General features: G+C 41.7%; 1 protein-coding gene across 1 annotated transcript in view; it reads right to left on the bottom strand.

The window, feature by feature from the left end:
- Window positions 1-20504, bottom strand: part of LOC122556620 (SMAD family member 5) — a 67338-nt gene that overhangs the window by 14330 nt on the left and 32504 nt on the right. Inside the window, exon 3 of the mRNA XM_043703526.2 lies at window positions 2639-2890. Coding sequence (XP_043559461.1) covers window positions 2639-2890 — 252 coding nt within the window. The remainder of the gene's footprint in view (window positions 1-2638; window positions 2891-20504) is intronic.

The following is a 20504-nucleotide window of genomic DNA, read 5'->3' as shown; positions in this document are numbered from 1 at the left end:
TTCCAAACAATCTAAATACTAGCATTTAGAGATACTGCAAAATTCCAAGATCAATTATTCTACCCGATAATCAGTCAATATAGGATCTCTAATATTCAAGGAACGAAGGACTGCAGTGTTTGGAAGAGAGCTCCAAAATATAGAGAAGCGATCATTCCCAACTTCTTTCAGTTTCACGATTCCACAATCGATGGGGAAATTCTCTAGGGTTTATTTGTATGCTGCTGTTCATGCAAATACTTTCAACTTTGAATACTCTGCATTGCTGTATGCGTTGGTTTGGTGATTGACAGTTCAAAACTAAAGAGAGTCTTGTTGACAAATATTATTTGGTGAATGAAAGAAAGAATTGTAAAATGCAGTCTTTTTGAAAAACATACATTTTTTGTGCATTACTAGCACAAGATGTGGCCCAAATCACAAACTAAACTTGATCATTGTGGTTATACACCATTAAAATGGAGGAGGGCAATGCAGACTTAAAGTTCCCTGATTTTTAACAGAGTACAAATCTCACACAAATTTTCTTAATTCTCCAAACATTACACATCCTTTGCATACCTTAGTTAAGCTTGGTTTAACTGGTTCTGCAATCCATGGGATTTTGAATGCACAAAGCAATATCAACGTATAAAAGTAAAAGAAAAAACATCTTGCCAGAAGTGCTCAGCAAATAACTCTGCTTAGCCTTCTTTATGGAACGGGGGCACCACTGGCTGGGCCAACATTTATTGCTCATCCCTAACTGTCCAGAGAGAATTTAAGAGTTAATCATATTGCTGTAGATCTAGGGTCACATGTAGGGCAGACTGGATAGGAATGGCATATTCCTTCCCTCAAGGATATAGTGAACCAGATTTGTTTCCTTGACAATCGACAATAGTTACATGGTCATTATTAAACACTTATTTCCAGATTATCAAGTTCAAATTATAATATCTGCCATTGTGGGATTCAAAACCAGATCTCCAGACCATTACCTGGTCTCTGAATTAATATTCTAGTGATAAAACCACTAGGCTATCATCCACAGTTTAGCAAAGGTACTGGCATCGATTGGATTGCGTGTGAACTTGCTCAGATGCATTCTTTTTACAAATGGAATAACTTCAACTTGATCAATCATCATCCTAACAGCCTACTTTCTATCATCGGATAGTCAGAGACTAGTGTTACGTAGGGTACTTAAAACAGACGAGAAAACAGATTTCCAGAAGCAAAGTGCAAGTAACTGTCCCTAATTTAAAAGGTGGCATTCAACAGTATGGTAATAGGAACCAGAGTAAAATTAGTGTTGGTGCATATCAGGGAAAGCCTCTCCAGGGCTGCAGTCATTCCTAGCACAAACCAAGATAATTGTGATAGCTGTGAAATATCTCTCAGGTGCTTACTGTACTTGTTCCTGAGGGCAACATTCCTGACTCAAATGTTCAGCTGTTCGATAAAATGGTCTTTTCTCAAACATGAACACAAACAGACTGATTGAGTGCTGAGTATTCAGCTCCATTCATAATTGCCCAGAAAATGAAGCAGTTACATGCCCAGTTGATACCCAGATAACACTAAGCTTGGACTGACATCCATGAGGAAATTATGGCCTTCAGCAGGAGAAAGCTAACCAATTACCCAATATTCAATGCCATTACAACCTCAAGTCCCCATCAACAACACTTGGGGGCAATACTGACGACAAACACTGACACAACCACGGTAAATACCTTGGCAATTTGCATAAGTCAAAAGCTGGGCATTCTGCAGTAAATGGGGCATTTTGCAATTCATCCAATTCTCTTCACCAATTAATAGTTAAATTGTTGCAGTACCTACAAAATTGCTCTGCATCATTTTTTGGTACTGTACCACAATATAAATTTTACTCTTAAAAAAATATTATCTGGTAAGAATAGTGATGTTTTAAACCAAAGCATGGAAACCTGAAATGAAAAAAAACAGGAAGTAGGCCAACAAAACAAATCATAAAAATGCAGTCTAAGAAAAAAAACTGACAGATCAGCAAAGTTAATTTGCAAACTGGCAAAATTGTATTAAAAAGATTGTTTTGATTGAACACTGTAAAAACATGTCATTGGGAATGCAGAACATATGCTCTTAGTTGAGAAAAATTAATGTTGTTGCAAGTTGGAGCTTTACAGGATGCATCACAACCTCTCAGACATTACATCAATTTACATGCATGCTAAAACTTGCATTTGTATCGTATCATTAAACACGAAAAGCATCCCAAATTCCTTCAGGTGATGTAAAAATGCACTTTCCCTAAAACCAAACTAAGCTATTAATTCCTACGGTGCCTGAAGATGAGAAACATCCCTCAAAATAGTTCCTACCTTATACAAAAGCATGCAACTCGACAGAAATGCTATGCACCGCTCCATTTATGAAAAGCTTATTTGATACTGCTTAAAAATTTAAAATAACCTGATATAAGTTAACATAGTACCTATCACTCCATTTACTTTTGATCCTTTCAATAAACAAATGTGCAACTTTGATTCTACATTAAAATGTGTCTACTTTGAAATAAGTTTTACTGTGAAGAAACAAACAATGCTTCATATTAACATCAAGGATTTTTGATATTAACATTTCTAAAACAGAAATTAAAAAAGGTCCTTACCTGGCAGCTGGAAAGGACTGCTTGGTCCAGAACTGGCTGGTGAACTAGGGTAGGTGCTGCTTGCAGGAGATGGAGGGTACGGGCTATTTGGTGAAATAGGAAATGGATTACTATTTGGTTGTTGGAAGGAATCTGGAAATGTGGCATTGTGCGGCATATGCGGCTCATTATGACTCAAATTCCTGAACTGGACCAGGAGACTATGCTGTGGGTTGAATTCACTGTGTCTTGGAACCAAAACTGGAGGCAGAACTGGAATGAAAAGGTAAACATGTCAAATATGAAGTGCTCTATAGGATAAATTTCATTGCTGCCTGAAAATACCCTCATCTGATTATTTTGTTGGTTTAAATGAAAAATGTATTAAGACTTTCATAAATGCAAAATACACAGGCATTTGATTTTCTGTATAATTTTCAACGTGATACATAAAAAATTAGGAGCATTTAAATCAAAATAAATTTGGTGGAGAACAAGTTATGGTACAGATGCAAATTCAATGTGCTCATCAGCATAAACAATTGCTCACTTCTTGTGTTATAGCACTTCTTTTCTGCATTTCTTCAACTTTTTCTCTTAAGTAACATAAGACATAGGAGCGGAAGTAAGGCCATTCGGCCCATCGAGTCCACTCCACCATTAAATCATGGCTGATGGGCATTTCAACTCCACTTAACTGCATTCTCCCCGTAGCCCTTAATTCCTTGCGACATTAAGAATTTATCAATTTCTGCCTTGAAGACATTTAGCGTCCCAGCCTCCACTGCACTCTGTGGCAATGAATTCCACAGGCACACCACTCTCTGGCCGAAGAAATGTCTCCGCATTTCTGTTCTGAATTTACCCCCTCTAATTCTAAGGCTGTGTCCACGGGTCCTAGTCTCCTCGCCTAACGGAAACAATTTCCTAGCGTCCACCCTTTCCAAGCCATGTATTATCTTGTAAGTTTCTATTAGATCGCCCCTTAGCTGAAAATGTGTTGCTGGAAAAGCGCAGCAGGTCAGGCAGCATCCAAGGAACAGGAGAATCGACGTTTCGGGCATAAGCCCTTCTTCAGGAATGAGGAAAGTGTGTCCAGCAGGCGAAGATAAAAGGTAGGGAGGAGGGACTTGGGGGAGGGGCGTTGGAATTGCGATAGGTGGAGGGAGGTCAAGGTGAGGGTGATAGGCCGGAGTGGGGTGGGGGCGGACAGGTCAGGAAGAAGATTGCAGGTTAGGAAGGCGGTGCTGAGTTCGAGGGATTTGACTGAGACAAGGTGGGGGGAGGGGAAATGAGGAAACTGGAGAAATCTGAGTTCATCCCTTGTGGTTGGAGGGTTCCCAGGCAGAAGATGAGGCGCTCTTCCTCCAACCGTCGTGTGGCCATGGTCTGGCGATGGAGGAATCCAAGGACCTGCATGTCCTTGGTGGAGTGGGAGGGGGAGTTAAAGTGTTGGGCTACGGGGTTGTTGGGTTGGTCGGTCCGGGTGTCCCAGAGGTGTTCTCTGAAACGTTCCGCAAGTAGGCGGCCTGTCTCCCCAATATAGATCTCCCCTTAATCTTCTAAACTCCAATGAATACAATCCCAGGATCCTCAGCCGTTCCTCGTATGTTAGACCTACCATTCCAGGGATCATCCGTGTGAATCTCCGCTGGACACGCTCCAGTGCCAGTATGTCCTTCCTGAGGTGTGGGGACCAAAACTGGGCACAGTACTCCAAATGGGGCCTAACCAGAGCTTTACAAAGTCTCAGTAGCACAACAGTGCTTTTATACTCCAACCCTCTTGAGATAATTGACAACATTGCATTCACTTTCTTAATCACGGACTCAACCTGCATGTTTACCTTTAGATAATCCTCAACTAGCACTCCCAGATCCCTCTGTACTTTGGCTTTATGAATTTTTCACCTTTTAGAAAGTAGTCCATGCTTGTATTCTTTTTCCCAAAGTGCAAGACCTCGCATTTGCTCACATTGAATTCCATCAACCATTTCCTGGACCACTCTTCCAAACTGTCTAGATCCTTCTGCAGCCTCCCCACTTCCTCAGTACTACCTGCCTGTCCACCTAACTTTGTATCGTCGGCAAACTTCGCTAGAATGCCCCGTCCCTTCATCCAGATCATTAATATATAATGTGAACAGCTGCGGCCCCAACACTGAACCCTGTGGGACACCCCTTGTCACCGGCTGCCATTCCGAAAAAGAATCTTTTATCCCAACTCTCTGCCTCCTGTCAGACAGCCAATCCTAAATCCATACCAGTAGCTCACCTCTAACACCATGGGCCCTCACCTTGCTCAGCAGCCTCTCATGTGGCACCTTTTCAAAGGCCTTTTGGAAGTCTAGGTAGACCACATCCAATGGGTTTCCCCGGTCTAACCTACTTGTCACCTCTTCAAAGAACTCCAACAGGTTTGTCAGGCACGACCTCCCCTTACTAAATCCATGTTGACTTGTTCTAATCCGACCCTGCTCTTCCAAGAATTTAGAAACCTCATCCTTAACGATGAATTCTAGAATTTTACCAACAACCGAGGTTAGGCTAATTGGCCTATAATTTTCCATCTTTTGTCTTGATCCTTTCTTGAACAAGGGGGTTACAACAGCGATCTTCCAATCATCTAGGACTTTCCCGGACTCCAGTGACTTTTGAAAGATCTCAACCAACGCCTCCGCTATTTGCTCAGCCACCTCCCTCAGAACTCTAGGATGTAACCCATTAGGGCCAGGAGATTTATCAATTTTAAGACCTTTTAGCTTTTCTAGCACTTTCTCTTTTGTAATGGCAACCATACTCAACTCAGCCCCCTGACTCCCTTTAATTGTTGGGATATTACTCATGTCTTCCACTGTGAAGACTGATACAAAGTACTTATTAAGTTCCCCTGCTATATCCTTATCTCCCATCACTAGGCTTCCAGCATCAGTTTGAAGTGGCACTATGTCTACTCTTGCCTGTCGTTTGTTTCTTATGTATTGAAAGAAACTTTTACTATCATTTCTAATATTACTGGCTAGCCTACCTTCATATTTGATCCTCTCCTTCCTTATTTCTCTCTTTGTTATCCTCTGTTTGTTTTTGTAGCCTTCCCAATCTTCTGATTTCCCAGTGCTCTTGGCCACTTTATAGGATCTCTCTTTTTCTTTGATACATTTCCTGACTTCCTTTGTCAGCCATGGCTGTCTAAGCCCTCCCCGGATAATCTTTCTCTTCTTGGGGATGAACCTCTGTAGTGTCCTCAATTTTACCCACAAACTCCTGCCATTTTTGCTCTACTGTCTTCCCTGCTAGGCTCTGCTTCCAGTCTATTTTTGTCAGTTCCTCTCTCATGCCCTCATAATTACCTATATTTAACTGTAACACCATTACATCCGATTTTGCCTTCTCTCTTTCAAACTGCAGACTGAACTCTATAACAAGGAGAATTCGTAATTGAAAGAGCGAGAAAGCAGCAGATAAATTGAACAGTTAATTTGTAAGGGATAGACATAACATCCCAGAAGCAGCAATTCAGGAAATGAAATGGACATGGAACTCAGGAAATCACAATTAGCAAAGATATGATATTGAGTGACAAATGTCTGGGTCCTAATGGACTTCTTCATAGGGTCATAAAAGAAGCACCTAATGAGATAGTTGATGTACTGGCTTTAATTTTTTTTTTAAACTTCCTTGAAACAGCAAAGATCCCATTACAGTGGAGGATACAAATTAAACTCTGTTATTCGGAAATGGGAAGAAAACAGAAAGCGAGAAACTACAGAGGTTACAGCAGTATACATGGTTAGATACAAAATCAGGCAGGGTAAACATTGTTTTGTGAAAGGATAATCATTTTGACCAATCTACTTAAGTCCTTGGAGGAGGTAGCACATTCTGTGGATAAAGTGAAACTAGTAGATGTAATGTATTTATATTTCCAGAAGGCCGATGATAAAGTGCCACATCAAAGACATTTTGTAGAAAACAAAAGCTCTTGGTGTAGGGAGTAGCATGCTGTCATGGACAGAGGATTAGTTGGGTAACAGGAAGTACAGAATAAGTGTAAGTGGGTCATTTTCATGTTGCCAAGATGTAATGAATGGTGCCAAAGGGATCTGTCTGGCACCTCGACTGTTTAGAACTTAGATCAGTGGCTTGGAATGAAGGTCTCCTATGAGTGCCAAAATTTGATGATGACACAAACACTGTCCAGAAGTACGTTGTGAAGAGAATATATCGGTACTCCAGAGGGATATGGATTGGTCGACTGAGTGTGCAAAGATCTGGCAGATGGGAGTATATTATGGGAAAGTGTGAAATTGTTCACTTTGGTAGAGAGAATAAAAATGAAGCATATTATCTAAACACTGACAGATTGCAAAGCTACAAGATGTAAAGGGATCTGGGTGCCCGAGCACATGAATTTCAAAAGGTTAATGAAGTGCAGCAAGTAATTGTAATAGCTACTAGAATGTTATCAGTTGTCATGAAAATAGAATATAAATCAGGGACCTCCAAGTTCTGAAGTCAAACGAGACTTAAAGCATTAACTCTGTCTCTTTATCTCCATTTAGTCCCCTTACTTAAGGAAGGATGTCAATGCATTGGAAGCATTTCGGAGGAAGTCTATCAGGCTAATTTGTGGAAGGGGCAAGTTGTCTTATGAGCAAAGGTGGATGGGCTCAGCTTGCATCTGCTGGAGATTAGAAAGGTGGGAGGTGGCTGAACTGAAATATATTAAATCCTGGGTCATCTTGAGAAGGCCGATGTGGGCAGAATGTTTCCTTTCATTAGAGGATCTAAAACTACGGATCACTGTTTAAAAGTCAGGGATCATCAATTTAAAACAGATAAGTCAATTTTTTTTCCCCCACAGATGTCCCACAGAACTCTCTTCGTGAATACTGGTGCAAGAACCCTTAAGTACTTTTAAGGCCATGGCAGATAGATTCTTGTTCAGCAAGGTGATGAAAGATTATCAAGGACAGCCAGAAATGTGTATTTGAGGTTACAATCAGATTAACCACGACCTTATTAAATCGTGGAGTAGGCCAGAGGCAGAAAATGGCCAACACCTGCTCCTTGCTCCCATTCAGAACTGTTTTTCCTCCTTGGAATCTCCCTTTCCCCAACTCTGCAGCTGCCCTTTTCCCCACCCTCACTTGCAGCTCAACTCCCTCCCACCCTTGCCCAACTGCTCTTTTCTGCCTCTTTTCACACTCCCCTCCAACGATCCTGATGGACAGTGCTCTTCCACCTAACAGTTCAGTTACCTTTTTTTAACTTCGCTCACTGCTCCTCTAATCACAGACCGTTTCACTCTTGAAATTTCTCCTCACTGAATCTGTCAATTCTACGTCTGGGGTGATCATTCTCACAATGGTCACCCCTGTGTTTAAATATTCTCACATCTTTTTAGGGAGCACCCATTGACCCCATGCATTTAAAGTTGCTGTGGATATTTTCTTAACTTTAAGAAGGGCATCAATACTGCATCAGTTTATAGCTTTTTGTTTTCAACTGTAATAGGACCAATTTTGTACTTCCATGATATAGGAACATCTCTCTCCAAACTTTAAATTATCTTCGAAAAAGCAAGGATTCAGTTTGGTTGGCTGGTTTGTGATGCAAAGTGACACCAATAAGAAGGGTTCCATTCCCATTTTGGATGATCACCATGAAGGTTCCACCTTCTTGACCTCACCCCTCACCCGAAGTGTGATGACCCTCAGGTTAATCACAATCTGTTGTCTCTCTCCAATGTAAAAGGGAGAAAGACAGACAAAGGCAGTGAGCACATGGGTGTGAAAGGGAGAGAGAAGAAACCCACACTGCTAACTGACACAGAAATGAATCTGTGCAGTTCTTGCCTTTGCTGTTTGAATTCATGTATTGCTGGACATCGGAGTGTGTCTAGGAAAACTTAAACAACGAAATTCACAACTATCTTGGAGGAACCTGTTTGGGAGAGGTCACAGCACAGAAACAGATAAGTAAATAGGTCTAAGTATAGCTTTGCTGTAAATCTACAATAGTGAGTAGAGTAGGTTCTTTCTTTATTATATGTTTTATTGAGATCTGTCTCTTGATTAAATTTTGAAAAGATAAACCATAAGTATTAAGTTAGCCTGGAGCAATGTTTTGTACAGCAAAAAGATGATGCTATTTTCTGGGTCTGTAGATTGGAAGGAGTAAAATGGCCTTTACTAGAATGATGTGCTCTTCTTGTCAGATGTGGCAGTTTCAAAAGAGTTTCTGGGCTACTGAGGATTACATCTGCAATAAATGTCATTGATTGTGAATCCTGTCAGGTGAATGGATTGGTTGGCGAGACAGAAGCAATGTGGAATTTACAAGAGTTAAGGGGTGTGATGGATGGCAGTTAGAGGAAAGGAGAAAAGCCCCAGATACAATGAGGTAGATGGTTTAACTCCAAGAAAGGTAGGCAGATAGTACAGGAGTTTTGTGGTTAACCCCATTTCAAACAAGTATGCTGTTTTGGAAAATGTAGAGGGTGATGGACTTCCTGGGGAACGTAGCATGAATAGCCAAGTTTCTGGTATCAAGACAGGCTGTAACGTAAAAAGAGGTACATTGAGTTCCAAGCAATCAATTTGTCAGGAGACCCTCTGGTTAAAGGCACTCACAGATGTTTCTGCAGTCAGCAGGGAAAAATCAGAATGGGTGTGTTGCCTCCCTGGTGCCAGGATGAAGGGTGTCTCAGAAAGGGTGCAGTATGCTCTCAAAGGGGAGAGGGACCAGTAGGAGGTCATTGTACACATTGGTACCAACATAGGAAGGGAAAAGGATGAGGTTCTGAAGAGCGAACATAGAAAGTTAGGCTGGAATTAAAAAAGTTAGTCCTCAAGGATAGTAATATCTGGATTACTCCCGGTGCTATAAGCTAGTGAGGGTCGGAATAGGGGGATAAAGCAGATGAATGCGTGGCTGAGGAGTGGGTATATGGGAGAAGGTTCCACATTTTTTGGGTCACTGGAATTTGTTCGGGTGTAGAAGTGATCTGTAGCTGACAGTTGGATTGCACCTGAATTGGAAAGGCAATACTATACTGGCAGGGAGATTTGCTAGAGTTGCTTGGGAGGATTTAAACTAGCGATGCAGTGGTGGGGGGGAAGAAACGGAGGAAAGAAGTTGCGAAAAGAAGTGAGTCAAACAGTCAGGGCAGCCCGGAACAAATCAGAGATCAAGGCAGAACTGAGAAATTAAACTGCATTTATTTCAATGCAAGAGGCCTAACGAGGAGGATAGATGAACTCGGGGCATGGTTACAAACGTGGGACTGGGAAATAATACGAATTACAGAAACATGGATCAGGGATGACAGGACTGGCAGCTTAATGTTCCAAGATACAACTACTACAGGAAGGATAAAAAGGGAAGCAAGAGAGGAGGGGGAGCGGCGTTTCTGACAAGGGTAAGCATTACCGCTGTACTCAGGGAGGATATTCCCGAAAATACATCCAGAGAGGTTATTTGGGTAGAACTGAGAAATAAGAAAGGGATGATCACCACCTTATTGGGATTTATTACAGACCCCCTAATAGTCATCAGGAAATTGAGAAACAAATTTGTAAGGAGATCGCAGTTATCTGTAAGAATAATAGGGTGGTTATGGTAGGGGATTATAACTTTCCAAACATAGACTGAGAATGCCATAGAGTTAAGGTTTAGATGGAGAGGAATTTGTTAAAAATGTACAAGAAAATTTTCAGATTCAGTATGTATATATACCTACTAGAGAAGGTGCAAAACTTGACCTACTCTTGGGAAATAAGACAGGGCAGGTAACTGAGGTGTCAGTGGGGGAGCACTTTGGGGCCAGTGACTATAATTCTATTAGTTTTAAAATAGTGATGGAAATGGATAAACCAGATCTGTCAGTTGAAGTTATAAATTGGAAGGCGGCTAATTTTGACAGTATTAGGCAAGAACTTTCAAAAGCTGATTGGGGGCAGATGTTCACAGATAATGGGACAGCTGGAAAATGGGAAGCACTTTAGGGTAAAAGGAAAGGATGGTAGATGTAGGGAATGCTGGATAACTAGAGAAATTGAGGGTTTGGTTAAGGAAAAAGAGGCATGTCAGGTATAAGTCAGGAGAGATCGAGTGAATCCTTAGAGTATAAAGGCAGTAGGAGTATACTTAAGAGGGAAATCAGGAGGGCAAAAAGGGGACATAACATAGCTTTGGCAATTAGGAGAATCCAAAGGGCTTTTACAAATACATAAAGTCATAGAGATGTACAGCATGGAAACAGACCCTTCAGTCCAACCCGTTCACGCCGACCACATATCCCAACCCAGAGGGAGCAAATAGAGCTCCTCAAAGATCAACGAGGTGGAAGTGGGTACTGCAGATGTTGGAGATTAGAATCAAGACTGGAGTGGTTCTGAAAAAGCACAGCAGGTCAGGCAGCATCCGAAGAGCAAGAAAATCGATCTTTCGGGCAAAAGCCCTTCATCAGGTTTCCCTCTTGGCCCCTCAAAGATGAGGGAGGCAGCTTCTATGTGGAACCACAGGAGATGAGGGAAGATACTGAACAAGTATTTTGCATCAGTATTCACTGTGAGGAGGACAGGGAAGATATAGAATGTGGGAAAATACCTGGTGACATCTTGAAAAATGTCCATATTCCAGAGGTGGTGGTGCTGGATGTCTTGAAATGCGTAAAGGTGGATAAATCCTAATCAGGTATATCTCAGAATTCTGTGGGAAGCTAGGGAAGTGATTGCTGGGCCCTTCGCTGAGATATTTGTATCATCGATAGTCACAGGTGAGGTGTTGGAAGACTGGAGATTGGCTAACGTGGTACCATTATTTAAGAAAGGTGGTAAGGACAAGCCAGGGAATTATAGACCGGTGAGCCTGACGTCAGTGGTGGGCAAGTTGTTGGAGGGAATTTTGAGGGACAGGATGTACATGTATTTGGAAAGGCAAGGACTGATTATGGATAGTCAACATGGCTTTGTGCGTGGGAAATCATGTCTCACAAACTTGATTTTGGAAAAGCAAGACAGAGCACGACTTATACATTTAATGGTAAGGTCCTAAGGAGTGTTGTGAACAAAAATCTTGAAGTGTAGAAAGTAGAGTCGCAGGTAGATAGGATAGTGAAGGCGGTGTTTGGTATGCTTTCCTTTCCTTTAATATCCATGCCTGTTCTCTCTTGTCTAATTGTGTGAGAGAGTATCATGTGATTCCATTTTTGCCTGTCATCAGCAATCACTTGCTAATGAGTATGAGTGTCCACCTAGGAAACTCTTATCACTGGTCATGGGTGCTGTGTCCCCTTATGTGGTGTGAGCTTTGAGTATGGGAGTTGGGGGGTCATGTTGTGGATACACAGGATGTTGGTTAGGCCACTTTTGGAATACTGCGTACAATTCTGGTCTCCTTCCTATCAGAAGGATGTTGTGAAACTTGAAAGGGTTCAGAAAGGATTGACAATGATGTTGCCAGAGTTGGAGGATTTGAGCTATAGGGAGTGGCTGAATAAACTGGGGCTGTTTTCCCAGGAGTGTCGGAGGCTGAGGGGTGACCTTGTAGAGTTTTACAAAATCGAGAGGCATGGATAGGATAATTCGACAAAGTCTTTTCCCTGGGGTGGGGGAGTTCAGAACTAGAGGGCATAGGTTTAGGTGAGAGGAGAAAGATATAAAACAGACCTAAAGGGCAACTTTTTCACGCAGGTGTTGCATGTATGGAATGAGCTGCCAGAGGAAGTGATGGAGGCTAGTACAATTACAACATTTAAAAGGCATCTGTATGGGCATATGAATAGGAAGGGTTTAGAGGGATATGGGCCAAATGCTGGCAAATGGAACTAGATTAGGTTGGGATATCTGGTTGGCATAGACGAGTTGGACCGAAGAGTCTGTTTCCATGCTGTACATCTCTATGACTCTGAGTGTGCAAACTTGTTGTCCTCTGGGACTATGGTAAGTATCTTTTATCCACAGACACACTAAATGTTATTTCCTTCCAAGGCAATCACAGAACCCCTGCAGTGTAGAAGCAGGGTATTTGGCCCATCGAGTCCACACTGACTCTTTGAAGAGCATCCCAACACGACCCCAACCCCACACCACCCCAGCCTATCCCTGTAACCTTGCTAATCCACCTAGCCTGCACAGTCCCGGACACTATCGAGCAACTTAACATGGCCAATCCACCTAACCTGCAATCTTTGGACTTTGGGAGAAAACTGGAGCACCTGCAGGAAACCCACACAGACTCTGAGAGAATGTGCAAACTCGTTACCCAAGGGTGGAAATGAATCCGGGACCCTGGCGTTGAGAGGCAACACTGAGCCAGTGTACCGTGTTTGGTGCAATGTGAATAAGCATTTTAAGAACAGGTTCTCACAAGAACTGAATAAGATTAAAAATGTTTTAACTCACTGTCGACAAAAATACTTAGAGTTTGACGTACTTCAAATAGTACTGCATTTTGATGCATTGAAATCGAAGCTCTATAAAAAGTGTTCTACTGCTGAGCTGGTAAAGTCAAAGTATGATGAACTTCCTTTTCACAATGGGAATCACAATCAGAAAAGAAATACAAACTGTGAACAAAAAATCTTGATCCAAATAATTGGAGTTTTATGTAATTAGATAAAGTGTTTTAAATCTTCAAAAACAAAATCAAAAGTTGCTGGGGAAAAAAAAAAATCAGTAGGTTGGGCAGCATTTCTGGATAAAAAGCAGAGTTAATGTTTCGGGTTCAGTGACCCTTCTTCAGAACCCAGAACAAACCTAATTAACAGGTCCTTCTCTTCATGTGTTGCCCATCTCATCCAGAAAGTATTCTTTATTCCTCTGTCCTTACAAACTATATTCCAAATCCAAACCTATTTTTCTTTGGACACCTTCCAAACCTGTCCCCCACTTTTAGAATTCCCTGCTTGAATCCCCCAATCAGGTTTCCATCCCTGTAGCAGTATCAAATGGCTCACATCAAAGTCACAAATGACATCCTTTTTGACGAGGACAAAACTAAAATTTAGCTTCTGCAGCCTTCTCAACATTAGACCAGACCTTTCAATATGCATGCCTGTTCTCTCATCTAGTTGTGTGAGAGACTATGTGAGTACGTTTTTGCTTCTGGCATCAGCAATCACTCGCTAATGAGTACGAGTGTCCACCTCGGAAACTCTTTTGTCACTGCTCATGGGTGCTGTGGCCCCTTATGTGGCTGATGAGTCCAATCCCTGACCGCACATTTAGCAGGTATTTCTGGGATGTGGGATTGTTGCACGGTCTTAGGATTGTTGCCGTTCCTTTCACCAGCTCCTTTTCCATACTTCCTCTTGCCACTGCATGAATTGTGTCCCTTCACCAGCTCGTGTCCAAGTTGATTTATTCTGAACAACTGTCCCCCATGCATTGGCATCTATATTGCATTTCTTGAGGGAAGTTGAGCTTGAAGAATGACTGCCTTGTACAAAAGGATCTTTGCATCAGCGGAAATGTCACGGTTGCACACAGGTTGGATACAATACTGAATCTCCATAATGATGTCACCCTTAGACAAGTGGAGCTTCCCAGGTAGAGGTAGTGTTCCAGGTTTGGGAGGGTATCTCCAATTATCTTAATAGAGGGACGGACTGGAACGTAGCATGGGATAGTCGGTAAAGAATTTGAGTCTTCCTGAGGTTGAGGCTGAGACTAATTCTTCAGTATGCTTCTTCATGAAAGTGAGGCTTGAAGGTACTCTTCTGACAAAGCAGAGATAACACTGCCATCTGCAAACTCAAGTTCCACAAGCGAGGCTGGTGATATTTTCTTCTTGGATTTCAACCATTTGAGGTTGAAAGCTTTCCATCCATCCTGTGGACAATGTCCACACCACTGTGATGCTCGTTCTTGATAAGATAAATAATAGCGGTGATGAAGATGGAGAAAAGGGTGGTGACAACAAACCCCACTCAAAACCTGGAATGTACAAACTCTCATGGATAATGTGGCAAACAATAACCCAGAAAGCTGTCCTTGCTGCCTGTGAACTCCAGCACTTCAAAAATGATACTGTTGACATGCAGGGGGACTCAAAGAGTAGTTAAGGTGGTGGTGGTTACATCTTTTTTCTGGACGGGCAATCCTGAGGATCAACCTAGGACACCTGCAATTAGATTTGCTGTCAAGAATGAAATCAGCAATTGACTCTCTGAGCTCCTGTTTTGTCATACTTTTTGTCAACAATTTGCCACAGGTCAGCAGACACCTTGAGTGTCTATGCTCACCGTAGCAGATGGTGGAATAAGAATTTAATGAATATCTGAAATTAAGAGCCATTCTTACTACATCTACCCTACATGTGACTTCAGATCCAAGACAATGTGGTTGACTCCCAAGTGTGCTTTGAAATGGCCCAATAAGTCACTCAGTTACATCAATCCCCAAAAATGAAATGAAACTGGGAGGACCACCTGGCATCAACTTGGGGCACCAGAAGTGACAATGGCAAAAATGGCTCTGGGGGCTATTACCAAATTTGAGACAGCTGTCTCAAAGAGGACTCAAGCAATAGCCTGACATAGTCATACTCACAGTATCATACCATAATGTCCCAGACACCACCATCGCTATCCCTGGATATGCCCTGTCCCACCAACAGGACAGGCCCAGTAAAGCTGACAACACAGTCAGTAAGGAACTATCCCAGAAGTCCTCAACACTGACTCTCATGTCATCAGGTCAAACATGGGCTTGAAAAATTCCTGCTGAATACCATGCACCATCCTCCCTTGGCTGAATACACTGTGCTCCATGTTGACTAATAATTGGAGGAAGCAATGAGTGTGGCAAAGGTGCAGATTATACTCTGGATGAGGGATTTCAAAGTCCATCACCAAGCGTGGCTTAGTCACAGTACTACTGATCAAGCTGGTTAGGTCCTAAAGGACATAGCTGCTACACTGGATCTGTGGCAGGTGCTGAGGGAGCCAAGAAAAGGGAGAAACATTCGACCTCATTCACACCAATCTGCCTGCTGCAGATGCAACTGTTCATGACATTAAGAATGACACTATACAGTCCTTGTGGAGACCAATCCTTGTGGACACTCCATCATGTTGTATGGCACTACTGCTGTGCTAAATGGGATAGACTTCGAATAGATCTAGCATCTCAACCGGGCATTCATGAGGTGCTGTGGACCAACAGCAGCAGAACTATTGACCTGGCATATCTCCCACTTGACCATTATCATCAACCCTGGTTCAATGGAGAGAGCAGGAGGGCATGCTTGGAGCAGAACCAGGCATTCTTAAACAATGAGGTGTCAACTTGGTGAAGCTACCAAACAGGACTACTTGCATATCAAACAGCATAAGCAGCAACTGATCGACAGAACTGAGTAATTCAAAAACCAATGGATCAAAACAAAGCTCTACAGTCCTACCACATCTAGTTATGAAAAGTAGTAGACAATTAAACTCACTGGAGGAGACAGCTCCATAAATATCCCTATCCTCAACAACATGACAGCTAAGCACGTCAGTGTAAAAAAGAACGCTGAGGCATTACACAGCAATTTTCAGTCAGAAGTATCAATGGACTTTAAAAAAGAAATTTAGGTTAATGAGCAAGGCACCAACTCATGGTAACAATACAAACTTTTCACTGTATTTTATATTGAATACACATGACAATACATGATTCCATTCAATTCTAGCAGGACAAATCCAAACCAGCCAACCACTACTCCATCAGTCTACTCACAATTATCAGTAAAGTGATGAAGCGTGTCATCAGCAGTTCTGTCAAGTAGCACCTGTTCAACAATAACGTGCTCACACAGGGACACTTAGGTACTTTTAAACTTGTCAAGACAGCTGAATTCTATAGGAGAAACGAGTGTGACAACCCTAGATATCAAGGCTGCATTTGACTGAGTGTGGCATCAAGGAGCCCTAACAAAACTGGAATCAATGGGAATTGGGAAAAAAAAACTGTCCTCCGACAGGAATCATTTCTGACATTCAAAAAGATGGTTGTGGATGCTGGAGGTAAGTCATCATAGGTTCAGGACATCTCTGAAGGTTAATGTCTTAGAGCCAACTATCTTCACCTGCTTCACCGATGATCTTCCCTCCATCATAAGCTTAGAAGTGGGGCTGTTTGCTGCACAACGTTCAGTGTCATTCTTGACTCTTGAGACACTGAAGCAGTCCATGTCTAAAAGTAACAAGATTTGGACAATATCTAGGGTTAGACTGAAAAGTGGCAAGCAACATTTATGCCACACAATGCTAGGCATTGACTGTCTCCAATAAGGGACAATCTAACCACTGTCCCTTGACATTCAATGGTGTTACCATCACTGAATCACTCACTAACACCACCCGTGGGGTTACCATTGATCAGAAACTCACTGGACTCACCATTTAAATACAGTGGCTACAAGAGCAGGTCAGATTCTAAGTAAACTGCAGTTGAGTAACTTAGCTCTTGACTCCCCAAATTCTGCTCATCATCTACAAGACACAAATCAGAATGTGATGGTATGCTCCCCACTTGCCGAGATGAGTGTAGCTCCAACAACATTCAAGCAGGACACAGCAACACATTCACAAAGATTGAATCTCCACCACTGACACACAGTGGCAGCTATGGGTACTATCTACAAGATGCACTGCAGAAATTTACCACAGATACTTAGCACCTTCCAAACCCAGGACCAATGATACATGGGAACACTACCACTTGCATGCTTCCTCCCAGGCCAATCCCCCTCCTGATTTGGAAATGTATCTCTCTTTCCGCACTGTTGCTGGGTCAAAATGTTGGAATTCCCTCATTAGTGTCTATCTTCAGCACGTGAGCCTCAGTGGTTCAAGAAGGCAGTTTACCACCATCTTCTCAAGGGCAATTAGGCATGGGTAATAAATGCCAGTCCAGCCAGCAACACCATGTCCCATGAGTGAATTAAAAGAAACAGGAGGTGGCCTGCATGGAACAAACTCCAGCATAAATCAGTTGGATTAAATAATGTGGTCTATGCTGGAAAGTAAAGAACAGTAATCAGAGATTCCTCTTATTTAATCGGATTTGGAAGATCCAGACGAGGAGCCTTGAGATGAAAACGTTTTTGTCAACAGGAATAGAAAGTAATTTCTAATGGAATCTGATGAAGATTCCAAAACTTGGGGATAGGAGTGTGTGTGTTCTGGCACTGGAGAGGAACTAAGAGAAAAAAAAATTTCAGGGTAAAAAAAACAAGGTATTAAGATTGCATCCAAACATGACTCAAACATGACCTTAGGTTTCAGGAAGAAGGGTTACACCCGAAATGTTCACTTCTCAGCCTCCTGATGCTGTCTGGCTTGCTATGTTCTTCCTGTCTCCTGCTTACCTACCTTAGGTTTCAGCAGGCCATCACTAAGTGCATCATTGGGTAGTGATATTAATCAAAAGATGGCATTGGGAATTTCTTGCTCGATGAGTCACTTTTTGAGTTAAGACCTTGTACTTGCCAAGAACACCTAGTGATGGCCAACTTTGGAACAAGACATAATAATAACATACAGAAAGGATGCAAAAAAAAAAGGCCCCAAGCGCTAAGAGATAGGATGGCAACTATGCCTGTAATCTGAAGAATACATTGTGCTCAAAAATCACCACCTTAGGGTATTAGGTAAAGGCTAGTTATTTCAAAAGAATGAATCATTCCTGATGAAAGGCTTATGCCCGAAACATTGATTCTCCTGCTCCTCGGATGCTGCCTGACTTGCTGTGCTTTTCCAGCACCACACTTTGGACTCTGATCTCCAGCTTCCGCAGTCTTCACCTTCTTCCACTCAGACCAATTATAGTTCACTTTAGATTTGCAACTCAGCCAGGTTAGCTGACAGTTGCTTAGACAGCAAAAATGCATCTTCCTTTCAGGTGGCAGCAATTGATACTGGAGTACAGTTTCATGGTGCCAGTGGCTCAGTGATCAACTGATCTAATTCTTATCTGTGCCTAGTGACCAACGTCAGGCACTTTTCATAACTTGAACTCTACTTGCACCAAGACATCCAAACAAACGTACATAAGAGTGAGAAGGTTCATAGGACAGCAAGAATATAAACTCAGGTCAAAATATACATTTTTTACTTAGCCCTAACTCAGATTAAATGCTGAGTGCTTCAAAATGATCAACTTTTAATGTAAACTACAGACTGAAAATGAATACGTCCTTTGTGGTTAGATACTCTACCACATGGGCTATCTACATATTCAGGAACAAGCATTTAACAATCTGCTGAAAAACCTTTTTTTCAAAACAATTCCTTTACTTTCCGAAAATTTGGCAAAAGTGACAATTTTCCATCCACAGATCAAAACACCATTACCATCATATGATGTCAAAAGAGAGTACAGAGGAACCTCAATTATCCGAATCTTGATTATCCAAAGAAGATTTCAAGGTCCCACAAAAATGTTACATCAAAGAGGTAAGTGTATTCGATTTACCTGTACTGAAGATGATGTGAAAACACTGGCAAGAACAAAGAAACACAAGCAGCTCAAGCATCAGCAACTGAATATTTTTTAGGTAAGGGTTGTTATACAACCCTTTGCAAAAGTGTTTTATAGTATTCCCGTCACTTTACCGGGCCGTTCATTTTTTCAAAATGGCCGAGAACATAAATGCACACGTGAGGCGAGACTGAGTTCCTAGAAACTGACAGTGTAAATGGTCTTGCAATCGTAGAAGCTGTATGGGACCTTGTTTAATGCTGGGATTTCATCATAAGGGTTTAGTTCTTCTCATTTTAATCTGTAATTTGCAGATTGCAAAGATTAATTTGATTAAATGGCAGACTCATTAAAATTATAGATTTAAACAAATTTTCCGGTACAGCACAGCATTAGATCAGTACGGCTTCCCTTGTTTAAGCTAAAATCGATGATCCGAATAATCAATTATCCGAACTAAATAGTGCCTGCCCATCTCAATTCAGATATCGGAGGTTCCTCTATATACAAAAAAAATCAATGACCCAACAAAACAGTTACTTCCTGACAACTGTTTTCCAATTAATTCTTAATGGCAAAGTCTCATACCTTCAGAAAGCTCTACAGATACAGCATTGTCCTTAAACACCTATTTGTTACCTATGGAATGAAAACTGGTTAACCCATCCAATTTTCAGACATTTGGAAGCATCACAGCAATCTCAATCCTCTCCTCAGTTCATATTCAGCTACATGAGTTTTTCTACATTTGAAAAGAACTACAATTTATATCTGCAGCAAACAATCTGTGATTACTCCCCATATAACATGAGTACCTTTGTTGAAAAAGCTAATTTCACAAGGACCAGAAGCAAAATTAAGACCATACTGATCTGAATGAACCAGAGCAACATCTCAGGGCTGCAAAGTCCAAAATTTCCAAACTTGTATGCAAAATGTCAAACAATATGCATGTATACTACATTGAATTATTCTCTCAACAGTTGATACCTAATGACAATACATTCTTTTTCAGGATGTAGGTATCACTGGCAAGGCAGCATTGATGCCTATCCATAATTTCCCTTGAACTAAATGGCATGCTAAGTCCCTTCAAAAGACCAATCACAATGCTGTGGCTACATAACCATGCATAGTCCAGAGCTGGTAAGGATGGTAGGTTTCTCTCCCAGAAGGAGATTAGTGTGCCAGATGAGTTTTTACATCAATCAATGACAGTTCACATTGTCACCACCTCAAGAGACCTACTTTATGCCCCAGATTTATTTACTGAATTGAAATTTCATCAGATGTCATGCCGCCATACTATCAACCTGGGCCATTTAAATTACTATCCCAGCAACATGACCAATATGCCATCTGTACAAATTAAACACTGCATGCATGATGTTTGCACACAGCAAAATATACCCT

This window comes from Chiloscyllium plagiosum, unplaced genomic scaffold (genome assembly GCF_037043375.1).
Source record: "Chiloscyllium plagiosum isolate Xiang-an unplaced genomic scaffold, Cpla_swu_hap1 HiC_scaffold_16, whole genome shotgun sequence".
In the NCBI taxonomy this organism is placed as follows: Eukaryota; Metazoa; Chordata; class Chondrichthyes; order Orectolobiformes; family Hemiscylliidae; genus Chiloscyllium; species Chiloscyllium plagiosum.
Note: the sequence above shows the minus strand (reverse complement) of the source record. Positions and strands in the feature narration are given on the sequence as shown.